General features: G+C 32.4%; 1 protein-coding gene across 2 annotated transcripts in view; it reads left to right on the plus strand.

The window, feature by feature from the left end:
* Nucleotides 1–25286, plus strand: part of Fatp1 (Fatty acid transport protein 1) — a 138397-nt gene that overhangs the window by 3818 nt on the left and 109293 nt on the right. The window contains exon 2 of one of the 2 annotated variants that reach the window (XM_085955947.1): nt 846–1088. In XM_085955947.1, coding sequence (XP_085812073.1) covers nt 1032–1088 — 57 coding nt within the window. In that variant the 5' untranslated portion in view covers nt 846–1031. The remainder of the gene's footprint in view (nt 1–845; nt 1089–25286) is intronic. The other variant, XM_085955946.1, reaches the window with a different exon arrangement.

Below are 25286 nucleotides of genomic sequence, written 5' to 3' on the forward strand. Positions count from 1 at the left end.
AAAGTTGTCGAAAAACATTAAAACTAGGAATTAGTCTAAAATCATTATAGTCCATTCACTGCGTCCAGGTTCGTTGACCATCAGATGGCCATTAGATATAATTAGTATGTTATTTAAATGTGGTAATTAAATATTAATTAAAAGGTCCGCAGTGAATGGGTACAGAAAACTTTTTTTTTCGACCATGTCCGATCCTAATAAGAATATATGGGCCGCCGCAGAGTGGAAGTTTGTATTAACAAATTTTGTTTTTACGAGAAATGGATATCAGCCACTTGCTCAACCTATTAGGTCCATACTCTGACTCATACACAAAATAAGGTGTGTACACTTGTCAGACCCAGGATTCGAACCTGGGACCCACGACGCTATAGGTCGACTGTCCAAGAAAACTTAAAATCACTATAAAATATAACCGTAAAATAATAAGATAGGAACCTTTATGTAACAAATTCGACATAAAATAAAAATATTTTTACTTTTCAATGATTTTAGATACATAATACACTTTATTTATATTGTAAATTATCAAAAGAATGCCTCAATTTCGTAACTTCGTTTTTTTCCGTTAGGCGTCTCTGGTAGGTGGAGTATAAAACTGAATGTTGCTAATGAGATTAATATACTTTTGTTTATCCGAAAAAGGTTTCAGAAAGTTTATTTTCCTTCGTTTTTTACTGCATACCTACTACACCATTGCAAACGTCTGACGAGCGTCTGGTTGATGACCCGAAAAATTGAAAACCACCTTGAGACTGATAATAGCTTATATTAAACAACGAATATGTTTATGTTATATTATATGAATATGTTACGATAATGCAAATATTTTAAAAATATCTTAGTGACATTGAATATTATTTATATTTTTCAATGCGTAGTATTTATGAAGTGATAGTTTTATTGGTGTGCTGACGTGAACATGGTGAGTGTGCAATTTCCCAAAAGTGAATTTTAATGAAAAGCTCCCAATTAGGAGCAGGCAGCAAGTAGAGATTGTTGAACCAATTAAAATAAAAAAAAAAACAACAATGAGTGTAGAAGCCGAAAATAACAACACTACGATCGTGGAGTGTGCGGAAACTAAGGTAAGCAAATTGAATGGGAGTTTCTTTGATTATTAAAACACCGTGCTTCTTTCCATGTGATTGTAAGAAGCGACTTGTATTATTTTATAATGGCATCAGCATTGGCTGAGAACTCGAGTGTAAGTACTGTTATGAAGAGTTGTAGCTTCTGGGTTACCGTATTAAAATAGCGATCGTGTAATATGGGACAATTGCATAATTAATAATACTAGTATATTGTTTTTTTAATAAACTATTTTTGGAAAATATACCGCAGATGCCCGCATGTGATTTTATAACTTTCTTTTTAGATCAAACCAAACCTAACCAAACCTACCCCACCCCAACCTAATATAACCTACTAGAATCTTAGTGTGTGATAATGATCCATCATGTATGAAAATTTTAAATTTTAAATTAACAATAAAATTATTCAATCGAAAAGCATCTGCGCCGACAGAAAAAGGTATTTAATATAATTATCTGCGTGGAATAAACTGTTTTCGTTAAAAAAAATCATAAAAACTCATGCGGGCATCTGCGGGACAATTACCCTATTTTTTTCAACGAATACCTAAGACACAAGATTTCAGAATGTAACATTCTATAATATATTTAATATCCATAATTTAACAACATCTCATGCATAATATACACACTAGAGAAATCATTTTGTAGGGAAAATACGACACCCGACGGGACTTGAACCTGTATCTGCTGGATTCGCGCGAGCATGTTTTTCCAAAATGATTTTTTCTCGTGTGTTTTTCTCATATGCATGAGATATTTTCAAATTATGGATATTCAATAGGTAAGCACTATAAATATTGAATTAAATATTCAAAAAATTAAATTTAAATTTATTTATTTACATATTATAGGTTAACATTACAAATTAAAAATTCAAGATGTGCACAACATGAGATGAAAAAATCAAAAAAATAGTAATGAAAACAGTATTAATAATCAAAGAAATTTAAGCAGTATAAAAATAGTATAACAAAGTAAATATATAAATAGTTATAAAGTATGATGGTCCCCACAGGGTAGGGGGGGGGGGCACAGAGCTCAAGCCTGGGATGAGATGAACAGATGACGTTTCTTACAAATCTGTTACATAAACAGATTTTTTTAAATTTCGATTTAAAAAGTCGATAATTAATTACTTTTAAAGACTGGTTTAATTAAAATAAAACATAGTTAAATAAATCAATTAGGTTTACCTAGCTTTTCAGAAAACATCAATACACTCGTATTTAGGTACTTAAGCTGCATAAATTGAATATTAATAATAAATCATCACGAAATACAAGGCTATTACAAAAGGAGCTCGCGACACGCGAAAGGTTGGGAACTTTAGTGAAAAGATATTGTATGCCCATATGTTTTGAGAAAATAGAATTTTAATATTTGAGACGCATGAGAAATGTACATATTAGTTTATATGATGCAAAGGGCTGACAAGGTGAATTTATTTTAAAATATAGTAAATTGCTAAAACATTTGGAACGCCAATAATTTCACCTCTCCAAGCCCTGGGGTTGCGCGGAACACTGTTTGGTAAACGCTGCTGTAGAGCATTACACTGTTCTTAACCTAACTGATAGGTAGGAGGGCTTTCCAAATATCTTGGCTTGGGGGGCCGCTTCATGATGCAGGGGCCATGACCTAAGTATATAATACTCATGGTGGAATATATCAATATTCGAATCGATTTGGTTGCACAGAGTTGTTACCCTCCCAATTGGCATCACCAATAAAATGTTAGCTATACACCTTGAGAGTTAGTTATAAAACTGATGTTTCCGATTTCTAAGATTAAGTTATCAGGGACACACAAGTATAATAATAGCTACTACCAAGAATGGCAGAGTTTTCATTTACACTGCGTTTATGTAAGTCGGAAAAAATACTTGGCCTAATATAGATGTCTTTTAGCGTTTAGACAAGCACCATTTTTTGACAATGAAACTTCCATAAGTAACTACTTACATAATATTTATTTGACAAATAGATTAAGTTATATTTTCAAACAATTCTATAAGTAGGTATTAATTAATTCATGTTTTAATGAAATTTGGAATATTATTTTAAAAAACTTTTAAATATAATGAAACAGATAATTTATAAATATAAAGTCATAGTTTTTATACTTAATTAAAAATATAAATGTACGTTGTATGCAAAAAAGAATGACAATTTAATCGGTTAGATCTTTGGTATTGCATTTTTCAATCAATTATTCATAAATAGGAATGCATGTGGATTTTCTTATTCTTAAAGAGTCATTTAGATATGCATCAGTGTGTACCAACATCTGTATTTCGATTATATTATAATACATTATGGTCATTGTTGAAAATAGTGATTCGCATAAGTTGAACGGATTTTATCTTATATGCCAGGGATGGACATACACGAGGTCAACATAGTCACGTTCTCACGTAGTATTACATACACAAATTTAAATTTAATTACATTTCTACACTAATATTGAACAAAAATATTGAAAGCACAGCACACACGCATACAGTGTATGCTACACTACATTAGAACACTACACTACCCTTAACCTCAGCGATAGGTAGGTGGACCAGCCAAAGATATAAGCCTGGGGGGCCGGTTCAGGATGTGGGGGCCATGATAGAATTCATCTGTCAATGATCGATGATGAATTTGGATTGACTACTATTGAAATTGATTGTGCCTCATTCATCGCATGAAAAACAAATTAATTTAAAAATGAATATAATATAAGTAGTAAAACCTTGTTTGTTTTTGTATTTTTTTTTTTCATTCTTGTATAAGTACATTTTTGACTATTTAAAAGGGTGTCTGTATTTTTTAATGAAAAAAAGGGGGGGAGGCGCCAAGATTAGATTTTTTTAAAATGGAGACGTAGTAACATAAAGTTTGGAAACCACTGGTATACACCAATATGTGCGTCTTTGACAGTTGCATTCATATACGCCCATCTTCTCACTTACAACATTTAGAAAGAAAAATTCGCGAAAATACAAGTATAATGGGGAAAGAAAATACATACCTATATTTTTATCAAGAGATATTGGGAGCCGCACCTAACCTAACAAAGAGCCGCATTTGCCAACGTCTGTTATATGCCATACTTTTTAGGGTGGAATATTCTTTTCGATTTTCGACAAGATTCCAAAAGCTCTTATATTATGTACTATATATATAATGCTCTTATATATTATATAGTCCCTAATTATTTTTAAATGCATAAATGACTGCGTGTGCCCATGGACACAAGATTAGGAATCCCGGAATCCTCGCGCTTCAATATGTAAGCATACCTAAGACTAAGAGAAAGTCAGTTGGACAAAGCCACGAATAGTATCCATAGAGCTTCAAGTAAATATTACAATATAAAATATTGGTAACCACAAATCTATCGACGCATTATCTACCTACAACGGGCACTACTTTGGTGTTGGATTCATTCATAAAATGAAAACTATTATGGTCACTTTTTTATACCTACCTACTTAAAAGTTTTGAACCAAACTAGATAATTAATTACAATGTTGTTTATTTATTAACATTGACTGGTTCCTTGGAAGCATGCTCGGTCGGTCACGGGTTCGATTTCGACTGGCTTTATATCCTTCGATCAATCCTCGTATAAGTAGGTTCAAATATTTGGTAGGATATATTATGGATTCACTGAATATCGTATTCTCACAAACTATCATTACTCCTATAAAATTCATACTGTGTTCCCTGACTATTTTATACCCATGCACTTTAAAAATATATAAATTCTCTTGATAAAGATTTGTTTGTAATATTTTTTTATGCAATTTCGTATTTTAGATTCTTCTGTGAGATTTATATAATACATTATTATTTAATGTTTGTTTTTAAAGAAATTATCAATCGTTTAAATTCAGAAAACTAGTCTTTTATAAAAAATATCTTGCAGACATACAACAGGAGAAAAACAAAGAATTTTGACTATAAATAAGAGACTTATTGTGTGTTATTTCTATGACATTTGAAATTATTTTGCAAGCGCATGGCTTAAATTATTTATTTTATATAAAATAATAAACACGACATAACATAACAAACAAAGTGTTAACAATATTGACATCAAAATACGAGGTGATATGATTGAGTAAATAATAAAAATAAACGTACATGGAACCACACCGAGTGAACTAAGTACACCCTATCTTAAAAACTCATAAAACTACGCCTAAACTCCACCTAAAACTCCACCTAAACTCACCCTCACGTAAGTGGGATATATCAATATCCGAAGCGATTTGATTGAACATAGTTATTGCCCTCCCAATTGGCATTACTCATGGCAGGTTAATCATGCACCTTGGAAGAACAAACAACAGATGCTCCCGATTTATAAAATAATTATCAGAGACACACAAGTCAAGACTGCCAAGAATGTCATTCCTAATTGTGGTTAAGTTGGTAAACTTCACAAATGTTAAGATCGTTCAGTTACCATTCCTATTTTCTTACATGTAACGGTGACCATTTTTTATGTTCATCGTGATGAACTCGAGTGCAGTTATAAACGATTTTATACAAATCTTACATGATTTTTTAAATAAACAATAATGCCGAAGTGTAGTCTTGTTAGCTACTTATCGTGTCCGATTGTCTTTTTATTCGCCAAGCAAATTGGCAAAGACAAGTCATAGCAGTACTCTTTGCAAATGAACCACCAATATGAAGTCACTTGTAGCTAATTTCATAATGTGGATTAATGGTCATTTTTTTTGCTTCAATTTAATTAGGGATTGCAATACCGGTATTTCAAAATCGGTATTCAATTATTTATCGATACCGAAATACCGGTTTCAAAAATCTCAAGTACCGGTATTTTCGGTACTTATTAAGAAATCATGCACGTATGTGTTTTTCAAAAATAATCACAAGATAAAAAGAACTTTTTGTATACCGCGTTTTTAAATTTTCTGTTGAATCATATAAAATTGACTATTCTATGTATTAATAAATACTTTTTTTGTACTTGATAGAAATACTGAATAAATATAGAATACTGAAATGTCATTCTGACATTTCATATTGATTTCCACAGTAACGCACGTATATATGTATTAATAATTTAGTTGCTAGGACCCACTTAGCAACCAATAATAGTGTTTTTCTTTTTACGATTTTTTCCCGAAATAACTTTCCATACAAAACAGAATTAACTGAAAATGAATTCAATTCTAAAGATGGCTAAAAGTATTAAAAGAATGCATTGTCGTCGTGTTCTGATATATTTTAAAAGTTTCAAATGTCTAGCTGGTCGGGAAGTTAGTTAAAAATATTCAATCGTCCAATACAAATCTTGGACAAACAAGAAAAAAATTGTACTGGATAAACAAGAATACGAGCTAATAAACGTGGTAATGAATTTAATGTTATTAGCATACTGTATAAGTTGTATGCTACCATATCGCCAATATATTTACTGAAAACAAAACAAGTAAATAATATTATTAAAATCCCTCAAATATACGTCTCATAGAATTGTCGCGATGAATTAACATATTTTGAAAATGGAATGTTTGAAAAAATATTTCTAATTATCTCCTATCTCCTATATATTATTATCCTAAGAGATTTTGGAAAATACACCAACAGCTCATTTAAGCGACATTTTATTGTTATTTTTACATCTTCACTTCGAATTGAATTGACCAAATTTGAGAAATGTCCGATGATTTTCCAGAAACGTGACGTTTATAACCGATATTTTCTCATATAGCGTATACAATTCGCCATACTTCTTTTAACGCACAACAGAATGACGTCTTCGTCGCTTAAGACCTTCTAATCCTTTATTTGACAAACGAATTCGATTATTTTTATTCAAATATCGTGATGTAGGCATTGGCGCACTTTTTTCCGGTGAAAAAACCATAATCCTGGTACAATTTACTACGTATAATATCTTTTGACAGGAGCGTGCGCCACTGTCCGCCATTTCATAGATAACATGATATTCCAAATTTGTTTTTTTTTAATACTTCTTTGTGGCTGTTACGCACTATTTTTTTTATTGAATAATTACCTAGGCTACTAATTTCCATAGATCACAATATAGTCATATTAAACTAACAAAGTTGCCATTGCAAACAATGAAAGAAATTAATACGAATTGTTATAGTTATCAAAATGAGTCATATTGTATAATATCTACCTATTTTTATCGTCCCTATCATCATCAATCTTGACCTATCCACTGCTGGATGAAGGCCTCCTCAGCCTTATTCGACTCCTTACTTACACATGAATTGTTATATTTATCAAAATCAGTGATATTATATTATTATCTACCTATTTATATATTATAATGCCATTATTATCACGAGCCTCAATAAATCCACTGCTGGATGAAGGCCTCTCTACGTTGATTGTATTATTGACAGTATTGAATTTCTTATGTTATGTATCTACATATTCATATCGTCATCATAATCATCATCATCATCAACCAGGATCAATCCACTGCTGGATGAAGAGTTCCGCAACCTGATTCTACTACTATTGGTTTAACGAATTTGTGATATTATACATATTTCTATCCATCTTATCATCATCGACTTGAACCAATCCACTGCTGGATAATGGCCTCCCTAGCCCGAATCTACTACTTTCTGTCATATGAATTGCTGTATTTATCAAAATCGGTGATACTATATTTATCTATATATTCATATTGTCATCATCATCATCATCAACCAGGATCAATCCTCTGCTTAATAAAGACCTCCATAGACTGATTCTACTCCTTTTTGTCATATGAATTTCTGTATTTATCAAAATCGGTTATATTATATTTATCTACATATTCATATCGTCATCATCATCATCACATCGACCTGAACCAATACACTGCTTAATAAAGACCTCCCTAGCCTGATTTTACTCCGTTATGTCATATGAATCCCTGTATTTATAAAAATCGGTGATATTATATATTTTATCTGCATAGTCATATCATCATCATCATCAACAACAACCAGGATTAATCCACTGCTTAATAAAGACCTCCCTAGCCTGATTCTACTCCTTTCTGTCATATGAATTTCTGTATTTATCAAAATCGGTGATATTATATTTATCTACATATTCATATCGTCATTATCATCATCATCATCATCGACCTGAACCAATCCACTGCTTATTAAAGACCTCCCTAGCCTGATTCTACTCCTTTCTGTCATATGAATTGCTGTATTTATCAAAATCGGTGATATTACATTTATCTACATATTCATATCGTCATCATCATCAACCAGGATCAATCCACTGCTGGATGAAGGGTTCCGCAACCTGATTCTACTACTATATTATACCTATTTCTATCGTCCTTATCATCATTGACCTGAACCCATCTACTGCTGGATAATGGCCTCCCAAGCCTGATTCTACTCCTTTCTGTTATTTGAATTGCTGTATTTATCAAAATCGGTGATATTATATTATATCTATTTATATTTCCATTATCATTATGAGCCTGAATCAATCCACCGGTGGATGAAGGCCTCTCTAAGTTGTTTGAATTTCTGTCGGTCATATGAATTGCTATATTTATCAAAATTGCTGATATTATATTTACCCATTCATAATATCGTCATTATCATCATCAACCAAGATTAATCCACTGCTGGATGAAGGTTATCCCAACCTAATTCTACTCTTCTTGGTCATATAAACTGCAATATTTTTTTTAAATTTGTGATTTTATATACCTACCCATTTATATTGTCATTATCTTCATCAGCCTGTATCAATCCACTGCTGTATGAAGGCCTCTTTAAGCTGATTCCACATCTTTAGGTCTTATAAATTCCTATTTTTATCAGATATAATATGTATTGCTTCATTATTTATCAACATTTGTCTCGATATGAATGTCACGCACCGGGAAACTATATTGTTTAAGGTTAATTTTTAAATCAAAATATGATTTTTAAAATATTATTCTATGGCTCCGAGCATTTATTTTTTATAGACAATGAAACAAAATAATGTTTAAATTTATTTTTTATGCTGCTAACCTTTTTCTATTATGTAAATGGGACCCGAAAGAGATTAATATTCACGTTATATTGGATCGCTATTTATGATAATCACGATTGAGATGTATAATTATTTATCATAGTTAAATGCACATACCTATACATATATTGTATTAAAATTAAAATGACAGCGGTAGCAATCGGCGATTGCCAGCTGTTCTGCTAGGCCTAGCAGCCTGAAATGGTGTCAGACGATATTGAGAAGGCCAGACTCCAGAATAGACTACGCACATGACTCCAAATTTGTATTGGCAGTGACGACATGCAGATCGTAAAACTGACAAATCAGCTAAATTTTCAATTGTCTGACGTGAATGAAAATCCATCCCGAAGGGAAAACTATGGCGCCGTCTATACACGCTTTACAATATTTATATTAAAATCCAACACCAAGTCACTATGACGAAAAGCTGTCTGCAAGACCTAGCGAGACAGACTGGCGAGAGCCAGCTGGCTCAGCTAGTTCTATATTAATCCAACGTTGATAGTACATTCAAAAAACAAACGTTGAATTTCATAGAGATTTTTCTGTACCCGGATTAAGTATTTGTAAAAATTAGCAGTTCTAAGATATTATGATCTATATATTAACAACGGTCAACATAATAAATGCAGGTTGTTACGAGTACTTTAGGTTGCTATAAAATAGTTTTTTAAATAGATTTTAAGAGTTATATTTATTGATATACCTATACTTATTTTTTTCTGTAATATGTTTTAACGAATATCGGAATTCGAGAAGAAATACCGAAATACCGGTATTGATATATTCATTCGGTATTGCAATTCCTAAATTTAATGGAATTAGGCTCTATCTCTACCTCTGGTAGGTTTTCGACATTTCAACATCTTCAACAACAAAAACGGTGTGTATTTGATTATATTTAATTGCTGCAAAAATAATGTACCTACATAATCTTGTTTGCGTCAACATGAGATTGAAGTTTTTACCTTTACTTTTTACAATTAAATTGTTATTTGTTAGTCATCATTATCATCATCATCATCATCATCATCATCATACATTATCATCTAGATCTATCCACTACTGACTACTGGATGAATGTATCTTCAAGCTGATTCAATTTCTATCGGTCGTGTGAACCCAACTATCTCATCGAATCACCTTACCTTTCGGACGTTTTATTTGTCCAAAGATTGTCTCTTATTATAGCTATATGATGTTAGGTAGGACAAATTCGTTTTTATTTACTATTAATTTAACGAAAAGTAAATTATCAGTTTTTTTTAGAATTATTAATAACCATGTCCTTGTTTTTTCGTACAAGGTGGTTGTTAGTAATTTTGAACAATCTCAAACACCCAGGCTTTGAGAAAAACACATGAATGTTTTTGTCATGACCGGGAATCGAACCCAGAAGTCTCGGGTGGAAGGCCAGCGCCTTACCCACTGCACCACGAGAGCCGACTGGACATTTCAACTAATAGACCAGTCTTTAAAGATAAAGGCTTTTTGAATTTCATACAAGAGCGGCCGAGTCAATTGGGGCGGACAGGCATGTTAATAGAATTGCTATGTATTTGTCATACCTAAATCTGACATTTAAAATTCTGAATTTTCAATATATATCATGGTCATTCCTCACTTTGTCGTCTTTTCGAAAATGCCGCCATTCAGCAGAAAGCCACACATGTAACATAGGTATTTACTTCATAAATTAAAATTTATAACTTAGTTTATATAATATTAATTACGTATTTTTTCGATTATTTTTCGCCCCCTGAATCTCTCTTGGTGCGCCGCTTTTCATAGACATATATATTATGGATAAATTAACGCCAGTCGGAAGGATTAATGTTATTGTGTACTAAGGACGACAATTTAGTTTAAAACATTCAATAATACCAACGCAATAATCAATAATGTAATTCTAATAAAATAATATCAACATTTAATACATATGAGTCCATGGAATGTATCTAATGGGAAAGACAAAAATGATTTAAGTAATAACCCTACGACTGTAGAGTTGGGTATTTCCCGAGGAAATCTCCATCTCGAAATTCGGGATTTCCAGAAAAGAATTCTCGAGAATTCTCGAGATATCGGGAAATTAAAAAAATAACTGTAAAAATCCTAAAATCAGTGTAAAAACAAAAAAAAAGTTTTTTTTAAATATATTTAAGAAGACAAAAAAATAATTCAAAACATTACTTATTAAAATAGGATTTCAAAAAACACAGACCGTCAATCGCTGCGTCTGACAATCGTGTACGCTTTTGAGACACAAAATTCCCTGATGTTGCAAAAATTGCGCTCGTTTTGAGTCGACGTTGGCTTATTGGATATATGGCCCATCAGTCTTTGAACGTTTTGTGTTTCCTGTCCACTATTTTCATATAGAAAATCGTAATTTAATTAATATGTGATCCGGGATTTCCCGAAGTGTTAAAAATTTTAATTCTCAAGATTCGGAATGGAAAATCTCGAAAATTTCTCGAGAATTCCCGTCGGGAAATTCCCGAAACCCAACTCTACCTACGAGTATGGCAGTTATATAATTTGAATTCCATTTCACGCATAATAAAGATGTGGTGATGTAAAAACTGTCTGTAAATCATTTTTAGGTATATGTCACTTGTACTCGATGAATCCTCGTTCCCCGTATTAATATTAAGTATTTTTCGATATATTTTATTAAATTTAGCTAAATTGAACGTTATTTAATAATGTCCGAGTTTGCAATAAATGTGTACGACCACCGCCATCTTTAGATTAAAAAAGCCTGAACATAACTTTTTGCACAAGCAACGAGTGGTCCACTACCATACTATTTATACTTGCAAGCAGAGTTTGATATTCTATAATGACTGAAGAGTATAAATAAGGTGAATTAGTTATTGTCGTTTAGAATCGACTGTCACATTGACAAACATCCTAGTGTATTATGATATTATAATATACAGACGAAGTTTACTTACTTTGATAGTCACTTACAATTATTAATAACACATAACCACTAAATCAGATGAACTCCAAGGTCTCCAAAATACTCCGACAAGTTAACACGACAGACGCGTCAGCATGAGAACTCTATAGACAATGACAGGCAATGACAGGTCATCCATAGACAACGAGAGGGGCGAAAATTAGGACCAGTCGTGTAATGACGTATCGGATTCCTTCTTCAGTGGGCAATGGTACGACCCATATGACCAGCGCTTAAAATGGACAGGAACGCACCGAAGCGCAGCTCCTGCTCGTGAAATACCCGACATCAGTGGCGCACCCAGGATTTAATATTGGGGAGGGCCCAAGGAGGAGAATGTAAATTAGTCCCATAGGCTCTTTTTCTTCTTCACATCCTAATTTCTCGTTTATCGGTATTTTGTCTATTGCACTCGGTGTACCTATACCATGGTCCCCACATCCTAAAACGGGCCCTCAGGCTAGGATATTTGGCGGCCCCCTACCTACCGCTAAGATTAAAGGCAGTGTGAAACACTACATTAACGTTTTTCAAATTGTGTTTTAGTTCAAATTAAGGGTACTTATACAGTGAATTATTGGCGATCAATACATCTACTTTAATAATGGAGCTGTTGAATATCGACACATAATAATCAAAAAATATATTGCACAATTATATAAGTAATTGAAAATGTTCGCAGGCGACTTTTTTATTATTAAAGCTAATTTATGATGTGTATTAATCTCATTTATTTGGTCAACCCGACACGCCGGGCCCCCCACAGCCCAGGCCCCCAAGGCTAGATCCCTGTCAGCCCTCCCGAGCCATAATCTACACCACTCCGGAATTCGGGTGGACACTGAGAATTTTTTGACAGTTCCATTAGGGATTAGGTTTCTAAATAAACCTGACATTAGTATTTCGAAATTGTTGTGTTAGAAATTAACATCTAAGAATTTTTTCTAAAAAGGGTGCTGGAGAATTATTACTAATCATTTTTTATGCCGTGTTTTTATTTGTCTAAGCCCAAAGGTTATAGTTTATTGGCTTTCAATATCAATGTTTAAAATCATTCTGATAATTTTCATTTTTGGGGGGTGCCCGGGCCCCTTGGCTCCCCCCCTGGGTGCGCCACTGCCCGACATTATCCCGTTATTAATACAATTAATTTACTTTACTACGAAACTTGTTGTAATCGTGACGTAAGCTTCGATTATCGTCTGCTGTACCGACAACACTATGCCCTAATCTTGCATGCCATAACTTCAAAGACAGCTATTCCATTTGACCGTCTGAGGTATATTTCTATATACCTAATAATATGTAGGTACATGTAAATATTTTCGGAAAATTGTCGAGCGCTCCGGTTCGTAAACTCTTCCATTTTGAGCGCTGCATATGATTATTTTAAATGTTTATTTATATTTCAATTATTCTTTAAAACTTTAAAATGTTGATACTTTCTAAGGAAACGACAGCATCGTGTTTCATGAAAAAACACCACTATTCTCAAAATGTGTGATAATATTCTATTCGTTCGTTCATTCGCTGCCCTTTATAATGTGCCGCCACCATGCAACGCATGACCTACCTGCTTCCACGGTACGTCAATTATTCCAGAGTTTTCTTATATATTATGTTTAATGTAGTCTAACATGTATTACGAATGGTGATTATGTACTATTGTTGGACGTATACCTGTAGCAAAGGTCAACAGTGAATATCATTTTACCTTGAATATTCACCGGTTAATAATAATTGCGTTTGGCAACAAGTAATGTATGTAGTAATTTCATATTATGATACATAAATTGCTACCCGTTTTAGTTATTGACAAGTTTGCAGCTAGTTGTGTAGCTGTATGGTTGTGACAATCATCAACATTACACATTTTAATCACCATGTGATAGGATCGATCATATGGGCCTCTACCAATCACATTATTAATGGACAACACACTCATTACAGTAGCTAGGAAGTAAATTCGTGCATAGCGATATTCGCACGTGTATAAGTAGACGTCACGCAATTTCCATTATGCGATATCACGCATCGGGAATTTATAGCAATATCACCTTTATTGTAATGGCGTTAGAACACTGTTTCTAGTATCAATGTTGATTTGAGCGAACCCGTTCGAACCGAACCATTCGGCAGACCCGACAACAAGTATTGGGAATGTCATTGGCCTCTACAAAGTGGAGGTTATATTAACAGATTTTTGTTTTTACAAGAATTAGATGTTAGCCACTTGGTCAACATATTGGGGTCATACTCTGACTCCAAACACACACTGAAAAACAATATGTGTATTTGTCAGACCCGGGAATCGAATTCTAAGCTCAGCAATTCGTCTTTATTTAGAGCAGCGACAAACAAGGATAAATAACCGAAATCATCGATGTCCGATAACGGATGGCACAAAAATAAGAAGTAGCTGGATAGTCTTGTAAACCATGGCCGATCTTGAGGAATTGGTGTAAGCTGCTTGCTCAGCCTATTATATCAATACTTTGGACCCAAACATACATTGAAAAACAACATACGGACTTGTACCCAAGAACACATGATTGGGAAACCCTGCTAGGTTATCTGATTAATGATTAATTATTAACGAATTACCGTTTTGGCATTTCAAATTTACGATGAACATGACAATCGACTCCCCTACCGAACCTTTCAATGACCATTTATTGAGCGACCAACACGGTCCTCTTTTTCTCTTATAATATTTTTATAATATTGCTCAAACCATTGATGTAAGCAATGGCTCAAACAGAGAAAAATATTCTTAAAAACCAATTCGATGCTCGATTCGATGTATTAAACAAAAAAAGATTACAATACTTACAATAATTGAAGTCACGACATTTATTTTAATTTAAATTGATAAACTTTCTAGGAAATTTCATAGAAACTTTATTAATTAGGCAACACATGCATACGGGCCCTTTTAATTAATTTTGTAATTAACGTGTTGATTTGCATTTGAAAAGTAATTAGCAAAAACATAATTTCGTGCGTCCCGTAAACATTGGGTTAAGTATTATAAAATCTCTCGTACATATTTGTCAGAAATTTTTAAACTGATTGATAAATAATAATATTATGTAGCATTCAGCAAATGCACATTTCGTAATCGTTCTGCAGGAGCACACCAGGATTCAAATGACGGAAAAATTCACAGAAAATACATTTTAAAACACCCAAATAATACAATATAAAATTAAAAATACAATATATTCGATTCAATTACGGAAACTGAATCCAATGTTTAAATATATGAAGTACCTCTCTATGTATGACTTGTGTTGTATACCTACAGGCTACTACCTAAGAATGACACTAATTATCAAAGGGTAGACAATTGAAGAATTAATGCATGCATGATATTATATTATTACTAGCTGAGCCAGCTGGCTCTCGCCAGTCTGTCTCGCTAGGTCTTGCAGACGGCTTGGCGGTATTGTATATTAATATAATTGTGAAGTATGCATAAACGGCGCCATAGTTTTCCCTTTGGGATGGATTTTCATTTACGTCAGACATTTTGACATTTCGCTGATTTGTCAGTTTTACGATTTGCATCTCGTCACTGCCAATACAAATTTGGAGTCACAGCGTAGTTTATTCTGGAGTCAGGCCTTCACAATATCACCTGACACCACTTCAGGCTGCTAGGCCTAGCAGAACAGCTGACAATCGCCGATTGCTACCAATGACATATTAATTTTAATACAATATATGTGTAGGTATGTGCATTTAAATATGATAAATAATTATACATCTCATTCATTCGAATATACAGCAATATTATGTGATTATCATAAAAAGCGACCCATTTTATCCAAATATTAATCTCTTTCGGGTCCTATTTACATAATAGAAAAAAGTTAGCAGCATAAAAAACAAATTTAAACATTGTTTTGTTTCATTGTCTATAAAAAATAAATGTATGTAAAAAATAGAATAATATTTACAAATCAAATTTTGAATTCAAAATTAACCTTAGCCAATATAGTTTCCCGGTACGGGACATTCATATTGAGACAAATGTTAATAAATAATAAAGCAATACATATTATATCTGAGAGGAATAGACCAATTCTGATAAAAACAGAAATTTATAAAACCTAAAAATGTGGAATCAGCTTAAAAAGGCCTTCATTCAGCACTGGATTGATACAGGTTGATGACGATATAAATAGGTAGGTATATAAAATTACAAATTAAAAAAAAATATTTCAGTTTATGTGACTAAGAAGAGTAGAATTAGGTTGGGATAACCTTCATCCAGCAGTGGATTGATCTTGGTTGATGATGATAAAGACGATATTATGAATGGGTAAATATAATATCAGCAATTTTGATAAATATAGCAATTATATGATCGACAGAAATACAAACAAATTAGAAAGGCCTTCATCCATCAGTGGATTGATTCAGGCTCATGATGCTAATGGCAATATAAATAGATATAATATAATATCACCAATTTTGATACATACAGCAATTTAAATGACATAAAGGAGTAGAATCAGGCTAGGGAGGCCTTTATCCAGCAGTGGATTGGTTCAGGTCGATGATAATAAGGATGATAGAAATAGGTATAATATCACAAATTCGTTAAACCGATAGTCGTAGAATCACGTTGCGGAACCCTTCGTCCAGCAGGGGATTGATGATGATGATGAAATTCAAGACTATCAAGAATACAATCAACGTAGAGAGGCCGTCATCTAGCAGTGGATTTATTAAGGCTCGTGATAAAAATGGCATTATAAATATAGATAGTATAATATCACTGATTTTCATGTGTAAGTAAGGAGTAGAATAAGGCTGAGGAGGCTTTCATCCAGCAGTGGATAGGTCCAGATTGATGATGATAAGGATGGTAAAAATAGGTAGATATTATACAATATCACAAATTTTGTCAACTATAACAATTCGTATTAATTTATTTCATTGTTTGCAATGGCAACTTAATATGACTATATCTATGGAAATTAGTTAGTAGTCTAGGTAATTATTCAATAAAAAATAGTGCGTAAACAGCCACAAAGAAGTATTTAAAAAAAAATCAAATTTGTTATTAATTAATAGAAAACTCATCTTGATTGATATTGATTATTTAACATGCTAATAGAAATGTCACATTTTTTCGATTAATTCTGCAAATTCTAAATTTGAATTCTGACACGTCAAATGAACTTGTTTTGCGAAAGAAAACAAATGACAATCATTAGTCTATAAGTTTGACAGATAAAAAGCAGTGACATGGTTCTAGATTATATTTTCGTAGTAATTAGTGAGGAAAGATGTATTTATTTCTAGTTAAAACTCAATAGTGCGCCAATGTGCTACTTACAGATTTGAATAGATTTGTGGAATATTAATTCTGATTTCTGAAATTTCGATTAAACAGAAAGTATTAAGCGACATTATAATCAATTTGCGGTAGATAGACAGTAAAGTAGCGAAAATGTATGGTGACGGATGTAAAACGCGATTTAAAAATGATTTTATCTATGATTGTGTCGAGTTTTATCAGATTGTGCCCGATTCAAATGGAAGTAGATTCGGGACTCCAAAAATTGAAGTGAATTCCTTTAATAATCAACAAAGTGGTATTTAAATAAAAAAGTTGACGTATTTTCCAAAATCTCTTAGGATAATAATATATAGGAGATACATAAGTACATAATCATAATAATCCTATGTTTAAGACCTAACTAAAGACATATTGTATCAGAAATGTATAAATATATAATGAAAAGTATCCTATCGAAGTCTTCATATAATGGTTGTGCCGTAGCCAAAAGTGATTAAATAGTTTTATAAATTGTGCATATCCAGGATGGGAATCATTACAATGAATTGATTTAATGGATAACAATATTTATTTTTCGCAATTTTCATTCCAATTATTAAACATCGTAGTAAAATATGACAACATAACTTGTCATAATACAAATAGGTATTTTGATAAAAAAATATTTATTTCAACTATTTTCATTTCTTGTATATTTTTATATTTAAGATTTGGGGGGGATGGGGGTTGGCGCGGCCCTGCCATTCTGTTTAATTAAATTGTAAGTCATGTTTGAATTTTAAAAAAATCTTTTTAATGGTTTATATTGATGTAAATTATTGGTAAATCGTATTAAATTTCATGCTTCATATTCTGCCACTGGATGTACCTAGTTATTAATAAATCTGTAGGCAAGTATTATTTATAATTTGCGATTTTTATTGACGCAAAAAATGGTGCAAACAAGCGATTTGTCAGAAAACTTAGAAGGGGCTTCCAAACATTTCAAAAATAAAGTATATGTACTATTAAATATAGGTACGTCCTTCTCAGAAATTAATGATTTATTTTTTTAATAATACCGATTTCAACAATGTTAAAATCAGTGACGTCACATGAGAGTAGGCAGATGATGCGTTGCTAAGAGGCATCAGATTAAGGTTAACATTCCACTTACCAGAGGCACCTAATGGAAAAATACGAAGCTTTCAATTAGAGACATTTTTAAGTTACCAAATCTCTTTTCGAACTCCTAAACTCCTGAATGCTTGCAACACCCACTGTTCATCTTCTAACTAAGCGCACTCATCTCCCCCTCATTCAAAGGCGATAAGTAATATTATTTATTTTTAACAAATATGTAGTTCTGTTTCTCTCATTCCGGCGATAGGCCGTGAGTGATGCAATACGAATCAAGTGATACGACCAGATCACACTCAATGACAATATATTAAATTAAAACTGAATGTAGGTATAAGCTGTGAAAGTTTGAACAAATTTTCATCTCGATATCTCAAAAGATTCCGAAGCTACAAAACAACACTATTAGAAAATACTTCACTAGATAATGTGGTAGAGTGGCAGAGGTAAAGGGGCCCGTGCCTAAATCCAACCGTTGTTGAATAACGACACTTCATTCATCAATTTCATTCAATTCATCACGGTTAAGAAACGTCATCAAATAGCATCTGTGCCGTAGTAAGATAAGTACATGAGATGATGCACGCCTAGATCCAACCGTTGTCGAATAACGCACTTGCACCGATTCACCACGAGTATGTAAAATCGTCAGATATCAGTATTGGAATGGTGAGATGAGGTGTTCCATATATGTATTATTTTTCTTCATTCCGTATATCCTCTAAAGCGGTGGTTGCCAAAGTTGACTGGGCTCTGACCCATCTAACAAAAATTTCCAATCTTGGGACCCACCTCTTAGCTGTCTTAGAGAAAAGAGGGCATAAATATTGGTAATGCTCAGATTTCCTAGTGGCGAGTCGTGGAACTACTTAATACTGTCTTATTTGTTCTAATTGAAATAAAAAAATATTTTTATAAGTGTTACCAATATGAATGAAAGACTGTTGAAATAAGAAACACAACTTAAATAAAAAAAAATATTACTAAAATACTCGTACCTACAACTGCAAGGTTTTTTTACAAAGTTATTTCAATGGGACGGATGTATTTTTTTCTTATTTTTCTTTATTACAGTTTTAGCATCAACTTCAACTTTAGTTACTTTTAATCGCAGTGTGTTTGATATATCCAATTTATTTCGGTATTTAGTTTTAATGTTAATCCGACCTCACGTAGATATGAGGTAGTAAAGAGGATGAGGACTTTCATAGCTTCATCGAACAGGCAAGGATAATTATCAGCAACTGAGAGCCAGAATATCGTTTACTGTTTACGATTGAAAATATTTTTCAGTGACGTATCTTCTGATAAATTAATGAGTTCTTCACTTGCTTTTGTTGACATACTAGTTGGTAAGTCGTCTTGAAAAATTTTTTAGGAATTATAAATAGCTGAATAAAATATCAAATTTATCACTTCCTATTTTTTTTAATTCATGTATACGGTGGCGAGGGCCCACTCAATATTCGCTCGCGACCCGCTGGTAGGTCGCGACCCATAGTTTGGGAAACCATGCTCTAAAGTATATGCTTCATAACTTTGCACTTCGTATCTGGGATGAAAGTGATGTAATATATTCTAAAAATATTTTTTTACATATATTATTTGTCTATTTATTTATTACTATATATATTAATTAATACAAGTAAATATCATTTTGATCTAATTTGATGTGAGGTATTCAGGCAAAGAGGCGTATCAGTATAGTAAAGAGTGCAAAAAAGTGCAAAGTTATAAAACGTATAATCTAGCTACAGAATATTATTAATGTCCATTTATTGAATAACGTTCGATGTGTCAATTAATTATCTATAATGTGACTATTTCAATACTACGATCAATGTCAGTCAAGCGACCTTTTTCGAAACAAAACTGGTTTCACATAACAATATGGAAATAATAAACTTGATTCTGTGCAAAACAACTAAATTATTTTTCATCCAAGGGCTATCGTCAACTTTACAGCGTGTTTATCGTCATATAATATATTATATTATACTAAATTTGTATGTTCCGGCTAGTCATATTTATTAAATTTGTAAGGGGTATTATCCGATATATTATATTTAAAATCACGTCTTACTTGGTTTTGACACATTTTCTCCATTGATCTATATCTATGAGCCATTTTATAAACGAATTTTGTAACTTTATTGCGAGACATAAATTGATACCTACGTCAAATGTTCCCTGTAAAATTGACACTTGGTCAATTTTTCCAGGTGAAATGTGTCTTAATGCCAGTGACGTCCCGTGGGGGTAGGCAGATTGAGCGTCGCTTGGGGGCGGCAGTTACGGGGTAGTTAAGGGCGGCAAATCGAGAAGAACCATTATTTATATATAGAAATAGCTACTTAAACTTAGTAATACTTAACGGAAATATATTTCTATTAAAAACTTCAGCTCACTGGTTGTAAACAAAATGTATTAATTATTACTATAAAAGTTTTAAAAGGACTTTATTTTTATTGTCGTGTTCGCGATGTCTTGTTTACTTCCGTCTTCCTTGGACGTCACGTCCTTAGTGAACTACAATGACACGTGTAGATTTGCAAATAATTTTTGAATTGTAGGTAGATACATACTTACACTAATTTAAAATTTATCCAACTAAGAAGAACTGAATCCAACTGGAAGTTGTCAGGCGTATTTTTAAATCTACCTATCTGAAATCATCGATTCGCAATATTGTCTATTGAAGCAGAAATGGCATTTAAATTAGATTAATTATAGGTATTGTTAGTCATGTATCCATACAACACATTTCTTAGATATTGCAGTCATGAAATGATGATAAAAAGTACTGTAAATATAAAAAATGTGGCGGAATTTTGGCGCTGCCTAGGGGCGGCACTTTGTCTAGAAGATAGTCATTTTGACAAACTCGGGTTAATAATTATGTTTCCAGGCTGTAAATCAGCTGGGCATTTTTCCAGACAACCGCAACGCTAGTACCTAATATGTCAGATAGTCATTTAGTGCATTTTCATGAAAACTGCAGTTCGACATTTTTACTCGTATGACGACGATATGTTTGTCAGTGGCGAGGGGTGGAGGTAGGCTGGATTCGACATAAATAGTGCACACTCAGTCATAATTATTTGTTTTCATTTATCTAAGAATATAAATTGCAGATGGTGATGGATAGTTTTTAAAAATTAATTAAACCCTGCCTAAACTACTAAACTGGTGGAAACTCTAGTGTGGAAAAAGTAATAATATAAAGCGGTACAAAAGCGATTTCGTAAGCACGTCAATTTTAAAGCCTACTGTTATGATTTATCTAATTCTATTTCGACCACAGCAACATTAATGGTACCATCTATGGAAAGTCGACGTTCTATATCTGATCAATATTTTCTTTTTAAAATTATCAATGGTTTTGTTGACTCGCCAAACCTACTCGAAAGGGTGGGTTTCCATTGTCCATCAAGATTTACGCGAAACCAAACTTTGTACCATATCAGTCGTAGCGGTTCTAATAATGCACAAAACTCTTTTATTCGGTGCTCTTGTTTAAATTATAATATGTATTTCTCCATCATTGATCCTTTTAATAATCCACCTATTTCATTTAAACGCACTATCTCGAAAATTTTGTATAAATATATATAATATACCTACTTATATAATTATAATATATATTTTTTTATGTTCCTTTTTTTTGTTATATAATTTAATTATTCACTATTTTTCCTCATTTTTCTCATGTAATTTTCTTATGTAATTTATTTATATTTATGTTATTCTTACTCTCTATCTTGCTAGGCTTAACTATATTAATGTATACATGGAAACTTTGCTGGTTGCAATAACTTTTCATTATTATATTTTAAATTTTTGTAATCAATGTGTAACTGTTTGTTTCCTTAATAAAAAAATTTAAAAATAAAGAGAGAGGCGATTGTTCGGCAAAATGAAGCCGTATTTCTTGCGTATAATGCACAGTATAACCTCAATTTTATTATTATTAACTTTGCTATGTAACGTTATATCACTATGTTACTTCTCACAATGGCTACCAAATTTAAACACAACTTAGATAACCAAATTTTCCAATAAATTACCTAAAAATAATTACCACTAACTTTATATTTAACACAAAAACAATAAATTTCAGCAACGCATGCTCGCAGTTTTTAAATGAATGCAGTTATTCAAATCAATATTTACCGGCGATGTGTACAAAAAATATTTAATTCAACCGTAGAAATTCTATCTTCTCTAACGCAAATTGCGGAAATATTAGCGTGCCGAATGCTTTCTCACTCGCACTTATTGTTCAGGCCTTGGTTGGAAACGTATTCTTGCGGGGCAGTCTTCTACTTTATCTGCCACAGGTGTTTTTCATAAATGTTTTCAAATGTTATTTTTCGAATCCCAAAGCACCTTAAAGGCCCACATGCCCAACGTAGGTCAAAATGGAGCTTTTATGGTATTTTCAAAGCCTTAACCTGAACATTCCTTAAACGATGTAGATAGGTAATCTATTTATATAATTTTGAAGCCTTATTATCCTTTATATTTATTTTAAACATTTGATGACTGCATAAAGTATTTTTATAACATAAAATAGTATTCTTTTAAACCTCTCGATCTAATGTTTTAGAATATAGTCATATTTCACTACATCCATGTGCAAAGGTGTTAAGATTTTTTAAATTTATTAATTTTTAAATGTAATTAATAAAACCATTAGTAAAATTTATGTTGACATTGTCATAATGAAATATTTACGATAAAAATTATATTTATAATCTCTGTGATCCCAAATTTGACAAGAATTAGGCATTTTATTATTCAAAAAATTGGCACGATTAAAACATTTGAAGATACTGATTATAAGCTATGTCTTTGACCATTCACATGTGATAAAACATCGTTCAAATCATCAAAAAAATAATCGTTTTTTTTTTGTTCATTACTCCCTACTTTAGTTATAGTTTGTCAACTTATGGCTACGCCCTTATGTTGTAGTTTAACTACTGGGAAATGCCAATAGAAATGGCGTATTTCAAAAAAATACTACCTTATTCTTAGGTCAAAAATTATTATAAAACAATCATTATTCGTAGGATGTTTTATCACATTTGAATGGTCAAAGACATAGCTTATAACCAGTATCTTTAGAATTATCTTCAAATGTGGTAATCTTGCCCATTTTTTTGAATAATAAAATGCATAATTCTTGTCAAATTTGGGATCACAGAGATTATAAATATATTTTTTTATCGTAAATATTTCACTATAATAATGTCAACATAAATTTTACTAATGGTTTTATAAATGCGTATAAAATTAATAAATCTAAAAAATCTTAACACCACTGCACATGGATGTACTGAAATATGACTATATTCTAAAACATTAGATCGAGATGTTTAAAAGAATACTATTTTATGTAATAAAAATACTTTATGCAGTCATCAAATGTTTAAAATAAATATAAAGGATATAAGGCTTCAAAATTATATAAATAGATTATCTACAACGTTTAATGAATATTCAGGCTAATACTTTGAAAATACCATAAAATCTCCATTTCGACCTTCGTTGGGCATGTGGACCCTTAGACAAGGATTTAATATTACATTGTGGTGAAATCGTTTACATTTTTTTTTCGAGAAAATAAACATGTTCTTTCGTTATCACACCCTCTATGCAGTTTTGAATTAAATGCTTATTTTACGTTACTAAAATATCTATTTACAACTTTTATTTTCCCTCTAAACTTTATCATTAATGTTCTTAATCCTTGCTGCCGTATGTATGTATCAACCTACGACAGGATAATAATTGACAAACAGGAAGTTATCAATGAACTATTTACAAACCGCGCAAATGTGGCATGACTAAAGAACGGATAGATTATAATATCATTATATTGATAGAGGAACAATGTTAAATGTTGCTAGATTTCATTCAATCTTTCAATCAATTACTAATAGAAACTTTACATGATTCCTAATAAGGACATTCGCATATTGTATTTAAAATAGTTACTTATACCAATATGGACTACAGATTAATTTCAAGATGATGGGATGAGAGGAGAATGAGCTAAGCATGGCCCCCACATCCTAAAACACCCCCTCCCCCGGCCAGGATTTTGGCGCCCCCTACCTATCTGTAAATTTAATGGCTTGTGTGACGCACAACAGTAGCGTTTTCAAAATTGTGTTAGAGGTAAAAAGTAAGGGCCTTCGGTTTACTTTTAGTGATTTTATGTAGTTTTAATACATCTGCTTGAATTATGGAGTTGTCGAGTATCAACACAAAACACTCAAATTGCATTTTACAACCTCGTTTCTTAAACGTTAATGTGCCTTTCGTGAAATGGCGACGCAGACGACTTTTTTTGCTATTAGAGAATATTTGTGATTTGTGTTTATCTCACATATCTAATCGACCCGCCACGCCGGGCCCCTAGGCTAGAGCCCTGTCAGCCCACCCTTGTGGGGGCCATGGAGCTAGGTACTTACTGTTAAAAAAGTAAGGTGCATTTTAAAAATAAAAATATGAAATACTTACCTACTTATATACCTATTACAGTAGTAATGTACTTATACACATTTCATACTATCTACAGTCTTGGCCAGGACACTTGTTTTTATGATCATCAATATAGGTCTCGAAATGACCGGAACGCCGTTCCGGTTCATAAAATCCCCAGAAATTTCGATCCGTCTCGTGGAAAAAAAAATTTGACCGCCTGAGTTAGATATGCCATACCTATAACAAAAAAATC

This window comes from Rhyacophila brunnea, unplaced genomic scaffold, assembly GCF_057557595.1.
Source record: "Rhyacophila brunnea isolate RB1 unplaced genomic scaffold, BYU_Rbru_1.0 scaffold_5, whole genome shotgun sequence".
Lineage (NCBI taxonomy): Eukaryota > Metazoa > Arthropoda > Insecta > Trichoptera > Rhyacophilidae > Rhyacophila > Rhyacophila brunnea.